The following is a 13077-nucleotide window of genomic DNA, read 5'->3' on the forward strand; positions in this document are numbered from 1 at the left end:
GGTCTCCTTCTGAGACAGGCTGCATTTGAGGAGCCTAAGGACAACCGGGGGATATCAACTGAGCAGGGAGATTTGGCCAGGGGCAAGGTCAGGGCGCACCCATGTGGTTAAAAGATGAAAACTGTTATCTTAACAGCCACACCGATTCTTCTTAGGGAGAGAAGGAGCACCTTTGTTTGAGAAAATACCTCGACGTGCTGCTGGGGTTAAAAGGGAAGAGCCTAGGGCATGGGCGACCTCAGGGCCAGCATTGCCACAAAAAGGGTTCGGCTGCCCTGTGAGAGGCTTGAGCAGAATTGTTCAGGCCCCTGAGAAGGAGGAGAGCAGATAGTGGAGGGGAAAGGGGCTGAAAGGGAGGGGGTGGGCAAGGGAGACAGAAAGGGGCACGGACAATGCAGTGAAGGACCAGTGGAAATTCCCAGCTGGCAGGGGAAAGTCTCCACTGCCATGCGTGTCGTCTCATTAGCTGTGGAATAAACCCCTCCTCCCTCTGTCCCCTCTGCACCCACACAGGCCCATGTCCTTAGTAAAGTTGACTCTATTCACATCTGCTTTCTACGAGTAGGGGTTTGGGTGGGAAAGGGGGAAAGAGCTTCATTTCACATCTGGGTTTATGGGGCATAGAATAGTGTGAGCCCATCTGGAGGCAGAGCCTGCAGGCAGAGGGGACCGGGACAACAGGAGCCTCTGAAGCAGGCCTTGGACTTGGGGACCTGGCGAGCTTGCTGCCTCTGAGCTGACATCGGGATGTGAGCACCCTGGAATCCCATGCCCACCATGACTCCTGTACCTGCCACCCTTGGGCCAGGCCTGTGCCTGCAGCAGAGTGAGGCCCGTCCAGCTTGGAACCCTGGAGGTTCCAGCTCAGCACCTGGAGGCGGCCCCCCTCCCCCAGCCGTCAGGTGAGCTCAGGGTGGGGCAAGCGTGTGAGCACCACTCCTTATATGAGCCCCGCACCTCCCACCCACCCAGACACACATAATCCTGTGCGCCTGCTCCCTGCACAGTCTGACCAGGTGGGGGCCAGAGGAGCCTCAACACAGTGAGACAGCCAGAGCAGGCCAGAGGCAAGAGACCCCAGGAGACAGCGAAGATCAGAGGCAAGAGGCCCCAGGAGTAGAGGCGGCAGCCGAAGCAGCAGGACCAGGACACCGTGTGGCCAGGCGGGTGAGGCTTGGCCAGGATGCTGCTGGGCCAGCTCTGGAGAGCTATCAGCAAGGAGCTGTTTGCTGAGTTCCTGGCCACGGGGCTGTACGTGTTCTTCGGTGTGGGCTCCAGTCTGCCCTGGCCCTCGGCGCGTCCCACCATGCTACAGACCGCCATCACCTTCAACCTGGTCACGGCCGTGGCTGTGCAGGTCACCTGGAAGGCCAGCGGGGCCCACATCAACCCTGCTGTGACGCTGGCCTTCCTCGTGAGCTCCCAAATCTCCCTGCCCCGTGCCGTGGCCTATGTGGCTGCTCAGCTGACGGGGGCCATTGTGGGGGCCTCAGTGCTTTATGCGGTCATACCAGGAGACATCCAAGAGACCCTTGGGATTAACATGGTAGGTGCAGGGAGGGTCACCCGGCAGGGCCAGAAAAGGGATGCCCACACAGGTGGTAAGGGTGGAGGACCAGGCCTGAGGAGAGGGGACAGGGAGGTGATAACTTGACCACGTGCTCCTTACCTGCTCTGGGCTGGGCCCTGGGACCCAGGGGAACCAGACTGTGGCCTTAGTGCAGGCAGAGCAGGAGTGGGGTTATGGTACGAGGAACGGGTAGAACAGAGAGAGGCTGCAACTAAGGAGTAAGAGTCAGGGAAGGACCAGGGATTTAAGAGGCAGGGTAGCAAGGGGGGGGGGGGGGGCTGTGGGTAATGCAGGAGACCTGGCATGCCCTTCTTCTCTCCGGGTCCACCCCATGTGCCCTGCTCCTCTGTGTTCCCATGTTCCTCCTTCCTCAGCACCCTGAGGCCTCACTCCTCCAGATTCCCCTAATCATCTATCCTTCCACCTACTTCCCCAAGTCTCCTCCTTCCACTCCTACCCACGGTCTCCTCCCAGGCTGCTTGAAAACATGCACCCCAGCTGCTCTGAGCCTTCCCTTCCCCACCAGTCCTGAGCCTGTCGCCAGCTACTGGCCTCAACAAACCGGTGGGCTAGGAGGGGGTGCCACGCGTTTCTGCAGGCAGCAAATGTCCAGGGCTGACCCGAACTCTACTGCACAGCTGTCCCCGATCCTTCATCTCCTTAAGTCCTGGACTTGGTGGTGGTGAGGCATCACCTCCTCACAGTGAGGCAGTGAGGTCCAATGGGGTCGCCAGCCCCTGGCAGAGCCCCCTTCGCCTCCAGCGTAGCCTCCTCCTCACCCAGGTCCAGAGCAACGTCTCAACTGGCCAGGCCGTGGCAGTGGAGCTGGTTCTGACCCTGCAGTTGGTGCTCTGTGTTTTTGCTTCCACCAACAACCGTCAAGCATCGGGCTCCCCAGCTATCGTGATTGGGATCTCTGTGGCATTGGGCCATCTCATTGGGGTAAGAGGCAAAGAGGGCACTGGGTGTATGCACACACTGATCCCTCCTTGGGGAGACTGCAGAGGCCCTGAAGGCCAGGAAGTGTCCCTCCCTGAGCCCCTAATGCGTTGGGCCGAGGCTGTGTTCCCACAGTCCGGGCCCAGGATACGGCAGTGCCCAAGGCGGGTGCCGGGGCTCTAAGCCAGGGCAGAGGAGGCTGTCCCCTCCCAGGCCTGCTTTAAGCCTCCTCACACCACAAACCTCCACTTGCCCCTCCAGATCTACTTCACCGGCTGCTCCATGAACCCGGCCCGCTCCTTCGGCCCCGCCATCGTTGTTGGGAAGTTCACGGTCCATTGGGTAAGAGCCTGTACTGGCAGCCATTAGGTGGGGAGAACCCGAGCAGGGGAGATAGGGATTGTGGCTTTCACCAGCGGTGGGTCCACAGGGACCTGGGGAGACAAGGCCCTCTACCACAGGCCATCTTGACCCCCAGAGGAGGTTTCCCTAAGCTCAGAAGACAAAAGCGAGTATCCTGGCTTGTATTTCCTGTCTTTCCAGCTTCAATAGCCCAGAGTACCCAGTGGAATGTCCATAAATGGGCCAGGACAGGAGATGCAGCCTTGGCCCAGGCCTTAAGTCCTGGCTGTTTCCTTATTCACTTTCTCCAGCTGGACCAGTTTCCAAACTTGGATAAAGAAAAAGACAAACAGAAATAGACACACACACCAGCAGAGACAGGAACAGCACTAGCAAGGGCTTCTGGTTGGAACACGGGAGGGGAGAGGAGGGAAACAGAGTGGTGAGGAGACTGGGCCCGCCCTATTGAAGGCAAGGTCACCTCACCTTCAGGGACCTGAAAGGCAGAACACCTGCTTCTCAATTTTGTCAACTTGCAGCAGCTCGAGGGGTCCCAGACAAGGGAGCCAACACTAGGGAGGCAGGCAGGGATCCCAAAGCTACCCTATGATCCTCATAGCTCCTGACTGGGGCACCTACTTCTCTCTGCTTTTGCAGATCTTCTGGGTGGGACCCCTGACAGGAGCTGTCCTGGCTTCACTGATCTACAACTTTATCCTGTTCCCTGACACCAGAACCATGGCCCAGCGACTGGTCATCCTCATGGGCACTGAAGAAGTGGAGAAAATGACAGGGGTAGAGCCCGAGAAGAAAGAATCCCAGTGCAGTTCAGGGGATACTGAAGTGGGGAATGCATGTCAGGTGGTATAGAACTTGGCCCCCACCTTCCGGCTTCTGAGAGGCGCCCTTTAGGTGGGTAGCATGCCTCGTAGAACTAGACTTCAGGTTTTACAAGGAAAGCGGGGTTGGGGGTGGATGAGGGCAGGAAAGACGGGGAGGCTTGGCCTCTTGTCCTAACAGGGTGGGCAGGGAATGCCACTCCCTATCCCTGGCATTATATTTCTGGATAGAAAGAATCTGGGGAGCAAATCTGTTCAGTTTCCTCCTCCTACATCTCTTAATGGGACAGAGCAGAAGGAGGCAGGGGAATTCATGACTGTCTTCCCCTTCTCTCATCCATCTGGACTCTAGTGGGCATCCTGGGCCTCCAGACCCCCTTGTCTTGGGTATTGGAGCCCAGACAGCCACTCAGCTTAGACACTAAGAGATGTAGAGACCTCGGGGAGCCCCAACTTCTCACCCCACCCTTGGGGGGGGAGAGCCAGACTTCCCAGAAGAATCAGGCCCCAGGACAGTCTCTGAGCTCCTCAAAGGTATATCTCTGCTCTTGGGTATGGTTTGGGGGCTAGGGACCTGCCCTCAGTGTGGGGGCTTCCTGAGGATAGAGACAGCCCTTCCAATAGATCTTCATTCCTCACACCTCCAAATGCTCAGGAGAGGACCCCATCCTTGGGAAGCGCTGACACAAAGAGGAGCCTTTTCTAGGGCTGGCAGAGGGGCAGCATATAGGCAAGGGAGGTTTGGGCCAAACAGGCCTTTTCCAGGTGTTTGCCCACCTTCCATCCCCCATCCCCATTCATGGGAGCAATCCAGAGAGGGGGGAAGTCCCTATCACAGCCCCCAGCCCATGACCTGGGCCACAAGCTATCTCCAGCCTCATTCTCAGTTCTACCAAGATCCTCAAAAAGCTATTAAGTCCAAGGATGGTAAGAACTCAGGAATGACCCAAGAAACCAAGATTTGCCTTCAGTGCCTCTGAAGGACTCCAAGGTCTCAATTGGTTTGCTAATATTTACAAGCTGCTGTAAACATACTCTCCCCATGACTTGGGGTCCTACCTGGATCTCGGCTTCCCCAGCTATAAAATGGGCATAGTCCTCCCCCAGGGCCTGCTGTGAAAACAAGAGATTGGAAAATGTTTTTGGAAGTTAAAATGCTTAAAAAACAAACAATAAATGATGATTATTGTAGCTGTTACTGTAATTATCGGGTTTGAATACAATTGCTTTTGGTAATGGGAGGGAGGAAGAAAGAAGAGAGATGGGGGGATGATTGAGAGGGAGGGAAAAGAGAGTACATTTTTCTCCTTTCATCTGTTCCACTTACACGGGGCCCTGCCTCCTTCTCTCCTGGGTCTGCTGACCTGGGAGCTTTGTGTGTGTGTGTGGAGGGGGGGTGAGGGGGACACCGGAACAAAGAGACAAGCCAATAAAAGTCAGTTCTTCTCATCTCTATGGTGCTCATCACCATGGTACCCTGAGATACAGCAACCAAATCCATAAAAAAGATAGGTCCTTTTCCATGATGTCTCCAAAGGCGCTGGGGATGGGAGGGGCTACCAAAGTCTTTCAAGGGCAGGGTGACAGAACAAGAGCTGAGTCCCCAAGTGCTCGTGGCCACAGCGGCCGTGTTCAGCGTTCTATAATATTGTCAGTGCAGAATACTATTCACATCTCTCCAAGCCGGGCCCCACTCATCCATCTTCACAATCTCTCAGAGCCCAGAGGCTTCTCGTGCCCTTTCATAAGCAGGGACAGCTGGGTGTGTGTGTGTGTGTGTGTGTGTGTGTGCGCACGCACGTATAGAGGATGTAATTGACTTGCTAAAGGTCATCCAGCTCAGTACCACAGCCCCCTAAGGTCTCCCCAGCTCCAGCTTAGAATTCTCCAAAATAGAGCTCCAGGGGGGCTTATCTGAGCTGCAGCCAGAGGAGGGAAGGAAACAAGAACTAGAAGGTTGAAGAGGGCAGGAGGGGTGGAGCTCCTGCAGTGGGCTCTGAAGCTCCTAGACAAATTGTCTCCGCGTCCCCAGAGCGGAGCACACACTGGGTGCTCAATAAAAGTTTGATGAATGAATGACTGAGGCCGGGCGACTGGGGAAGGAGGGGAGGCAGTAATTGATCAAGAGAATTCAGGAGTTACAAGTTCAGATGAGCCGGGATGAGAGCAGCTGAGGATGCCTTTGCTCCAAGGGAGGGGCAGCTGGACGAGAATGCACACTCACACTTGAGCCCCACCCCACCCCTCCGTCCCCCAACCCAACTACTCCAGAGCAGACTGTGTAACCTCTGTCTTAGGAACTTCCAGGCCAAAAACGTAAGGGGATCTGCTTGGAGAGAGAGCTGGGGGCTAATTTCACAACTAGATCTTTAGAGCTGTGCTCTGTCAGAACAGACTAGAGCAAGAAGACACAAGCTTCATGAAAAGTGAGGAAATAGGTTAGAATCTGAAGAGCATCCAAAGTTAGACACAGGAATGAGTAACCAAAGGTTAGTTTCTCCTTCTCTGGAGCCCTTTAATAGGACAGCCAGCCATCTGTTTGGATGAGGGAAGGGCTGGCCCTCAGGGAGCCAAATTCAGAGGTTCCAGCCAGGGGCAAAGAAGCTTCACAGTCCCGGCCCCTAGGTCTGGATGGGGGGCAGGACCATGGGGAGGACGGAGACCCAACCAGGCAGACCCTTGGTGTGCCCGCCCTTCCTCCTGTTTGTCAGGGGAAGTTTTTAATTAATGGTGTGTAATCTGATCTGGCCCTTCTCCCTGCTGAGCACTGCCTTCAATCAGTGGAGCCATCTGCAATTGCAATTCATAATTCTCCCAAAAGGGAGGGGGTGCCTTGGTGATTAATACAATTAGCCTTTTATGTTGATGATTGTCTTAGCAGGAGCAGATGATGTGAGCACAGAGCCTGGGCTGTCGCTCCCCCATTGGCTGGCAGGAAGCCCCTCTCCACTTCCCGCCCCCACTGCTACCTCGGGGCTGTAAAGAGGACACACTGGGACCACACTGTGCAAGGCTGAAGGGAGAGCCCAGGAAGGGGCCAAGCTCTGGAACACATTTAGGCTCCTCGGACTTTGGACTGAGGGGAGAGGAGGAGAAGGCTGGAGAATTATCCAGAGACTTCCACCTTCCAAACAAAATCACTTTGACTTAAAGGTTTCTGTGCACCACAGTTTAAATTAAAAAAAAAAAAAAAAAAAAAAAAAAAAAAGACTACATGAAGATATAATAGGGGTTGAAAAGGTTGACAACATTTAAAAATAGGCTCAGGCTGTTATGTAGCTGTGTGAACTTGAGCAAGTTTCTTAAGGATCCTGCCTCACTTTCCTCATCTGGAGAATGGGGTCTATGTGATAAGAGGGCTGGAACCACATGGGATGTATGTGTTTAGCAAGGCACCTGACACAGATCTCAGTGGCTGGTAGGGCTGTCCCCATCTCTGCGGTAGACTGCAGTTCCCTCTGCCAATGGCTCAGCAGCCTCCCCGGCAGTTTCAAATGCAGCCCAGTCACAGCCCAGCCGGCTAGTACTAAAGAAGGAAACACTTCCTCCCCAAGCCAGTGCCAGGCCCCAGCAATGTCAGGGGGAAGACAGGGAGTGAAGAAGGGAAGGGAGAAGTTAAGAGCTAATCAAGAAGCATCTGGCCAAATAGTGGCCACTTGGGTAGCTGGGGCGGGGGGTCTGCAGAGCCAAGATGTGCAATCACCTCTCAGGGAGGGGCAGCTACACTGAGGAGCAGTGCATAGTTAGGAAAAGCTGGAGGGGAGCTCGGTTAGTGAAGGTGGTTTATGGGAGTGTGGTGTCCGACAGCACTAATTAATAGACTGCAGTTAATGCGTAGAAAAAGAGGAAGTGAAAACTGTGTCAGAGCTCTGATTAAGTCAGCTAAAGGGGCAGTTATCGCCAGAGCTGGGTCCCTGGTGGCAGGGACCAACAACTCCACTCCAGCCCCACGGACATATGGAACGAGGCCCAGCCAGGCCAGGGCCCAGGCTGAGATCAGAGGAGAGGCCAGGACAGTCGCTGGGGATGTCCAGTTATGAGGCACCAGGCTGGAGGTGCCTCTCCGCCCAGAACGTGCTTCCCGGCCCTCTCTAGCTGCCCTGTTCATCCTGAGATGCAGCTATAATGTCATCACCTCTGAGGCTCTTGTGCCTCCAGCCGCCCACTCCTGAGCTCCCACAGCACTCTGCACACACACACCTCCACCCTGGCACTGAACACCCCTCTGGAGTTGTTTGAACACCTCTATTGGAACATGAAGCCCTTCTTAAACAAAATTATGTTTTTATTCTACTCCTTGTCTCAGGGCAACAGTTTCCTTAACTTGACTGTCTTTTTTTTTTTTTTTATGGATCCCCGAACCATGGCCTTCCAGTTTCAAGGGAGGAAAGACCTCTGATACTCTGGATTTGGTGAGCAAATTAGACAAAGGATTGCAAGAAATACTCCCAGCTCCCTGCCCAAACAGACCTCTAGTCTCTTTTACGTGTTAAAGCACCCCAATGTTTCAGTACTATGTACTGATTTCAGAACTCCACCAGGAAGTACTATTATTTTGGTCATAGCCTCACTGATTCACACTGGCTTTTCGCTACCTTTCCCCGACTCGGGGGTCACATGAAATGGCTCCAGGATGGGTCATGACTGGGACAGATTTTGATCCTATCCTACACATTGCCTGCCTGCCTCTTTGTGCTAGATGTCCCAAGGCTGAGCCCTGCTTTTCCTATCCCGCAGCCTCCTTCAGATGCAGGGAACTCCCTGTTTAAAACTCTTCGACCACAGCTAAGTAGCAGGTTCCGTGGTCTCCACATCTGGTCTAGCCAACAGCCTACCTCCCAGGAACAGCTAATGCTTCTAGACCAAATAACATGGTTAATAAGATGCACCACTATTTTATGAGCTACTAAAAAAGAAAAACACTGCACTGTATTTGTAAGATGTCATTGATTATAAGATATCCCAATCCTCAGAAATATTTAAAAAAGATATTTTAAGTGCATCATATGACCAAGAAAATGATCATTTCTCCTCTGGATCTTGGCTCTTTACATCAGATTTTAAAGTGAAGGGGAGGGGCGCCTGGGTGGCGCAGTCGGTTAAGCGTCCGACTTCAGCCAGGTCACGATCTCGCGGTCCGGGAGTTCGAGCCCCGCGTCGGGCTCTGGGCTGATGGCTCGGAGCCTGGAGCCTGCTTCCGATTCTGTGTCTCCCTCTCTCTCTGCCCCTCCCCCGTTCATGCTCTGTCTCTCTCTGTCCCAAAAATAAATAAACGTTGAAAAAAAAAAAAAAAAAATTTTAAAGTGAAGGGGAATGGAAGGCCAAAGTGGGAACCACATGAGAGGGTCTCCAGTCTTCTTCCTCTAAGGGGGATGGGCACCATTGTCCTCGTATGCTCTCAACTCTATTCCAGCTTTTAAATACCCAGGCCACCCAACATGGTAAACATCTCCTCTCCCTCAGTACCAGGGAGGCCAGTGAAGAAAACCCCATGTTTTTTTATGGAGACAAAATAAAACACAAACCATGTCAAGCAGGGACCACCATTTTTGAGGGGATAATCGCCTAGCACTCCAACACCATTTATCCAACCACTTCCCACCCTACCGGGTTATCTTCCCCAGAGCCTCCAGGCCAGTGCCATGAGAAGATGCCGAGATTAGTCATTTCCTCCTAATCGGGCTAAAACAGCTCCGTTAAGCTGCCGACTGCAGGCAGTTCCCGTTAAAGCAAAGCAGCTGGAAAGGGCTTAGCCCTTTAATGCCAGCAGCTGTATCTCCCCAGTGCGGCTGCTCTGCTGAGGGGCTGGACTCTGTCCAGAAGCATCAGGCGTTTAGCCCCAGTCAACATATATTAACCTAAGAGGAGAAAGCAGCCAGCTCCCTGGGAGGAGGAGAGGTGGTTCATTTACGCAGCCCACCTGAGGCCTTGCTTTCCAATGAGGAAGAAAAATCCCAGCCCCTTCGTAGGTCTTGCTCTCCTAAAATCTGCACAAACTGTACTATCTCACAGGCAGGAAGAGCTTTCTCTGTGGTAGGAGCAACTCCATTTTATTTTATTATTTTTTAATGCTTATTTAGTTTTTTGAGAGAGAGAGAGAGAGAGAGAGAGAGAGAGGGAACAGGGGAGGGGCAGAGAGAGAGAGAGGGACACAGAATCAGAAGCAGGCTCCAGGCTCTGAGCTGTCGCACAGAGCCACACTCGGGGCTTGAACTCACGAGCTGTGAGATCATGACCTAAGCTGAAGTCGGATGCTTAACCGACTGAGCCACCCAAGCGCCCCAGCAACTCCATTTTAAAAACTTACCTAAAGACAAATCCACTTGTTTTGACAACAAAAGACTTTAGGCCACTGACCACACAGACTCATTCTCCTTTCAGCTGATTTTGTTCCCTCTGAGGCCTGAAGTATTCTTCTGATGCCAGGTGTGCATATGTGTGGACACAACAGACTACTTCTTGGAGAGCAACGGGTCCTGGGGTTGATGAGGAAGAAAGCTGAACAGCCCTCAGAAAGCCCTGGCACAGAGCAGGCTGCTCAAGAGAGATCACTTGAAGACTTCTTACTCAAAGCCAGATGGTGAACATGAGATGGGGTGAGAGCTAATGCCACTCAGGGGGAAAGCCAACAAGCTAATCCGCTGACACGTTTCTAGAAGCAGGCTGATGACTTTGGCTCAGAGACTTGCCTATTCTTGGCTCTGAGCTTCAGAGCACACAAAATGCACATGGGTGACCCGAGAACTGACTCCCACAAGGAGGAACGGCAAACATTCACACCAACACATCCTCCTCCTTCCACACAGAAAACAGCCCTGGAGGGGCGCCTGGGTGGCTCGGTCGGTTAAACGTCCAACTTCGGCTCAGGTCATGATCTTGTGGTTTGTGGCTTTGAGCCCCACATCAGGCTCTGTGCTGACAGCTCAGAGCCTGGAGCCTGCTTCAGATTCTGTGTCGCCCTCTCTCTCTCCCCTTTCCCTGCCCATATCTCTCTCTCTCTCAAAAATAAATATTAAAAAAGAAGAAGAAAATAGCCCTGGATCACCATGCCCAGGACTTCCACCTCTATAAGACAATAAGCCCAACCATTAAGAAAGACATTCCATTCTCCTGTCCCAAATGCTTTTCCCGGCAGTCTAGGCCACCCTGCTCCTTCTGGGTCATCTATACATAAGCACATCCACATACAGCCCTGAGTGGAATCATTTACATACCTAATAATATTCCAACAGACCCCACAATGCTGATTTAAATAGCAAGCACCACAGCTGAACTCCGGTGGGAGCGCTAATCCCCAGGTTCTTATCCTAGCTAAACTAGAGATTAGTTTGTGGAAATTTATGCCAAATCACCCCTCTGAATTTACCAGTTGGGATAAGATCACCTGCCCACCCCACATGGGTGTTGTGACATCAAGTAAGATGATGAATGAAAGCACTTGATATATTGTCGATCACCGTATCGCATTTCCTAGAGGAATCAGTTAATGCCATCTTTACTGATGGCCGGAGAGGATATTAACTGGCAAGTGCTTTATTAGAAATCTAAATATCCACTTACACGTGTCTGAGCCTAGCACGCAGATGGTGTCCAACTGTGTGAGATGTGAGAGCAATCTGTATAAAAACAATGCAACTAAATGAAACTGGCAAGAGTTACAAAGGGAGAAGGTAGACAAAAGGAAAATTCCTGCTTCCAACTCTGAGTCCCTGAAAAGTGGCCTCCTTTCCCATCCCACACAACTGCGGAGGACAAGGCTCCCACACACTACAAGGTTATTCCTGGTGACGTCAAACTGCCTTCTGCCTGACTTCGTGAATAGAAACCATCAACAAATACAGACTCTGAGAACCAGAGTCTAATAAATTACACAAGGTAAGGACCCCCTGGCTCGGGGCCTTCACTTATTTACAAAATAGACCACCTACAGGGAGACTTTTTTTTTTTTTTTAATCACTAAATTCCTAGGTTAAGTGACCAGTCTCCAAATCATGTTTACACTAAAAGCACAATGACTAACATGCCCCGACTCTGCATGCTTAACAGCTTTTCACACCAGTGGCTGAAACCGGAGTCGTGATCAAGGAAATCATCAAAGCACATGGATCAAGACACCCTACTGTATGCACTGTGCCGACTTGAACCCTGAGCTTTGTGCCTCCCTTCCTTCCCAGATCGGGACTCCATAACAGCTCCTTCCCTGCTCACAGCTGAGCCTAAGAAAAGGTGACACGTGATTAAGCAAACCGCTGTTCGGTATGCCAGGCTTGCCACAATGGGTCTCCAAGATGCTTTTCCAAGGGGAAATCACATACCATATGTATATGAAGTGTGTGTGTGTGTGTCTGAAGCTTGAGGTGGGCAGGGAGGCCCTGCTGTAACAAAACAAACCCAGCCAAGGCTGATAGCTTTGCTCCCTGCACTCACTCAGCATTCGTCACTTTGTGCTGCCCAGTAATTTAGGCATGAATTTAAGAATTCAAGACCTCTTTCAATGCCACAGGTGCAGTTCGTAGCCAAAACTGACCATTTTTGTCACGGTAAATCACTTCAACACTCTTGTCCTGTGATGGAAACTCAGGTGCCTTCTATTTCTGCAAGCAATGAATTTGCCTTGTTAAGGAAGGAGAAATCATTACACACCCAGTAATAAATGCAAATTGTTGCTGCTGAATCAAACCATGTAATGCTTGCCCAGTTAAATAAACATCAAACTTAGGAGTCTTACCTAGACTGATGGAGAACGGATTTAAAGATTTAGATTCTGGTTATTAGCAAGTGAGAGAGGAAAGCTGCATTAACTGCATTACAGGCAGAGTCAGAGGCAGCATCAGAACGGGTGAGGAGCAGGAGCCAGTGTGACGGCTACTCCAAAGCACCGGACCCTTTCCTTAAATCTCACATCAAGGCGACACAACTGAATTAAGAAAGCCCTCGAAAGTCGAGCTGTTCCACATGAAGAACTATTAAAGAAGTTGAAGGTGGGTACATATTTCCCTTTGCTAATATCAGAATTATTTTCACGGCTGAGGTCTCTTGGCCTAGTCCAAAACTGAGCAACTGGCTGCCAACATCTGACACACAGGACCATTTCCTTTTTCGTTAATGGGCCATCAGTTCCTGCATAGGGTAGTCTTGCCTTCACTAACATTCTACAATCCATTTGCTTCCTCCACATTAGTGACTTAAAATGCACCGAGGGGAGATACTACAGAACAGCAAATATGGAACCGGGCCAACACCAGGCTTGCACAGACGTAAGAGATGGCATCTAGGACAAAGTTAAAACAATTAAAAATAAAACTTAACAGGCGTGTGTGTGTAAAGGGGGTGGGGGGAAGAGGAGAGAGGACCCATCCTCTTTCAATTTGCTGAGGCAAAATCTCC

The 13077-nt window shown here is 51.8% G+C and overlaps 1 protein-coding gene and 1 long non-coding RNA gene across 2 annotated transcripts; both read left to right on the forward strand.

The window, feature by feature from the left end:
- Window positions 1–4894, forward strand: AQP6 (aquaporin 6). The gene is made up of 4 exons (XM_043563850.1): window positions 1–1546; window positions 2354–2512; window positions 2771–2851; window positions 3509–4894. The coding sequence occupies exons 1-4, from the start codon at window positions 1184–1186 to the stop codon at window positions 3719–3721; spliced, it is 816 nt and encodes a 271-aa protein (XP_043419785.1). The 5' UTR covers window positions 1–1183; the 3' UTR covers window positions 3722–4894.
- A 7432-nt stretch (window positions 4895–12326) lies between these two features.
- Window positions 12327–12998, forward strand: LOC122473376. Its single transcript, XR_006294653.1, has 2 exons — window positions 12327–12671; window positions 12872–12998. It is a non-coding gene; the product is annotated as an uncharacterized LOC122473376 (long non-coding RNA).
- The last annotated feature ends 79 nt before the right edge of the window (window positions 12999–13077 follow it).

The sequence above is a fragment of the Prionailurus bengalensis genome, chromosome B4 (assembly GCF_016509475.1).
Source record: "Prionailurus bengalensis isolate Pbe53 chromosome B4, Fcat_Pben_1.1_paternal_pri, whole genome shotgun sequence".
NCBI classification, from domain to species: Eukaryota; Metazoa; Chordata; class Mammalia; order Carnivora; family Felidae; genus Prionailurus; species Prionailurus bengalensis.

Coding starts and splice junctions, on each gene's coding strand:
- AQP6 (XM_043563850.1), top strand. CDS start 1,184: ATGCTGCTGGGCCAGCTCTGGAGAGCTATCAGCAAGGAGCTGTTTGCT. Junction 1,547..2,353: donor AGACCCTTGGGATTAACATG/GTAGGTGCAGGG, acceptor CTCCTCACCCAG/GTCCAGAGCAACGTCTCAAC. Junction 2,513..2,770: donor CATTGGGCCATCTCATTGGG/GTAAGAGGCAAA, acceptor TTGCCCCTCCAG/ATCTACTTCACCGGCTGCTC.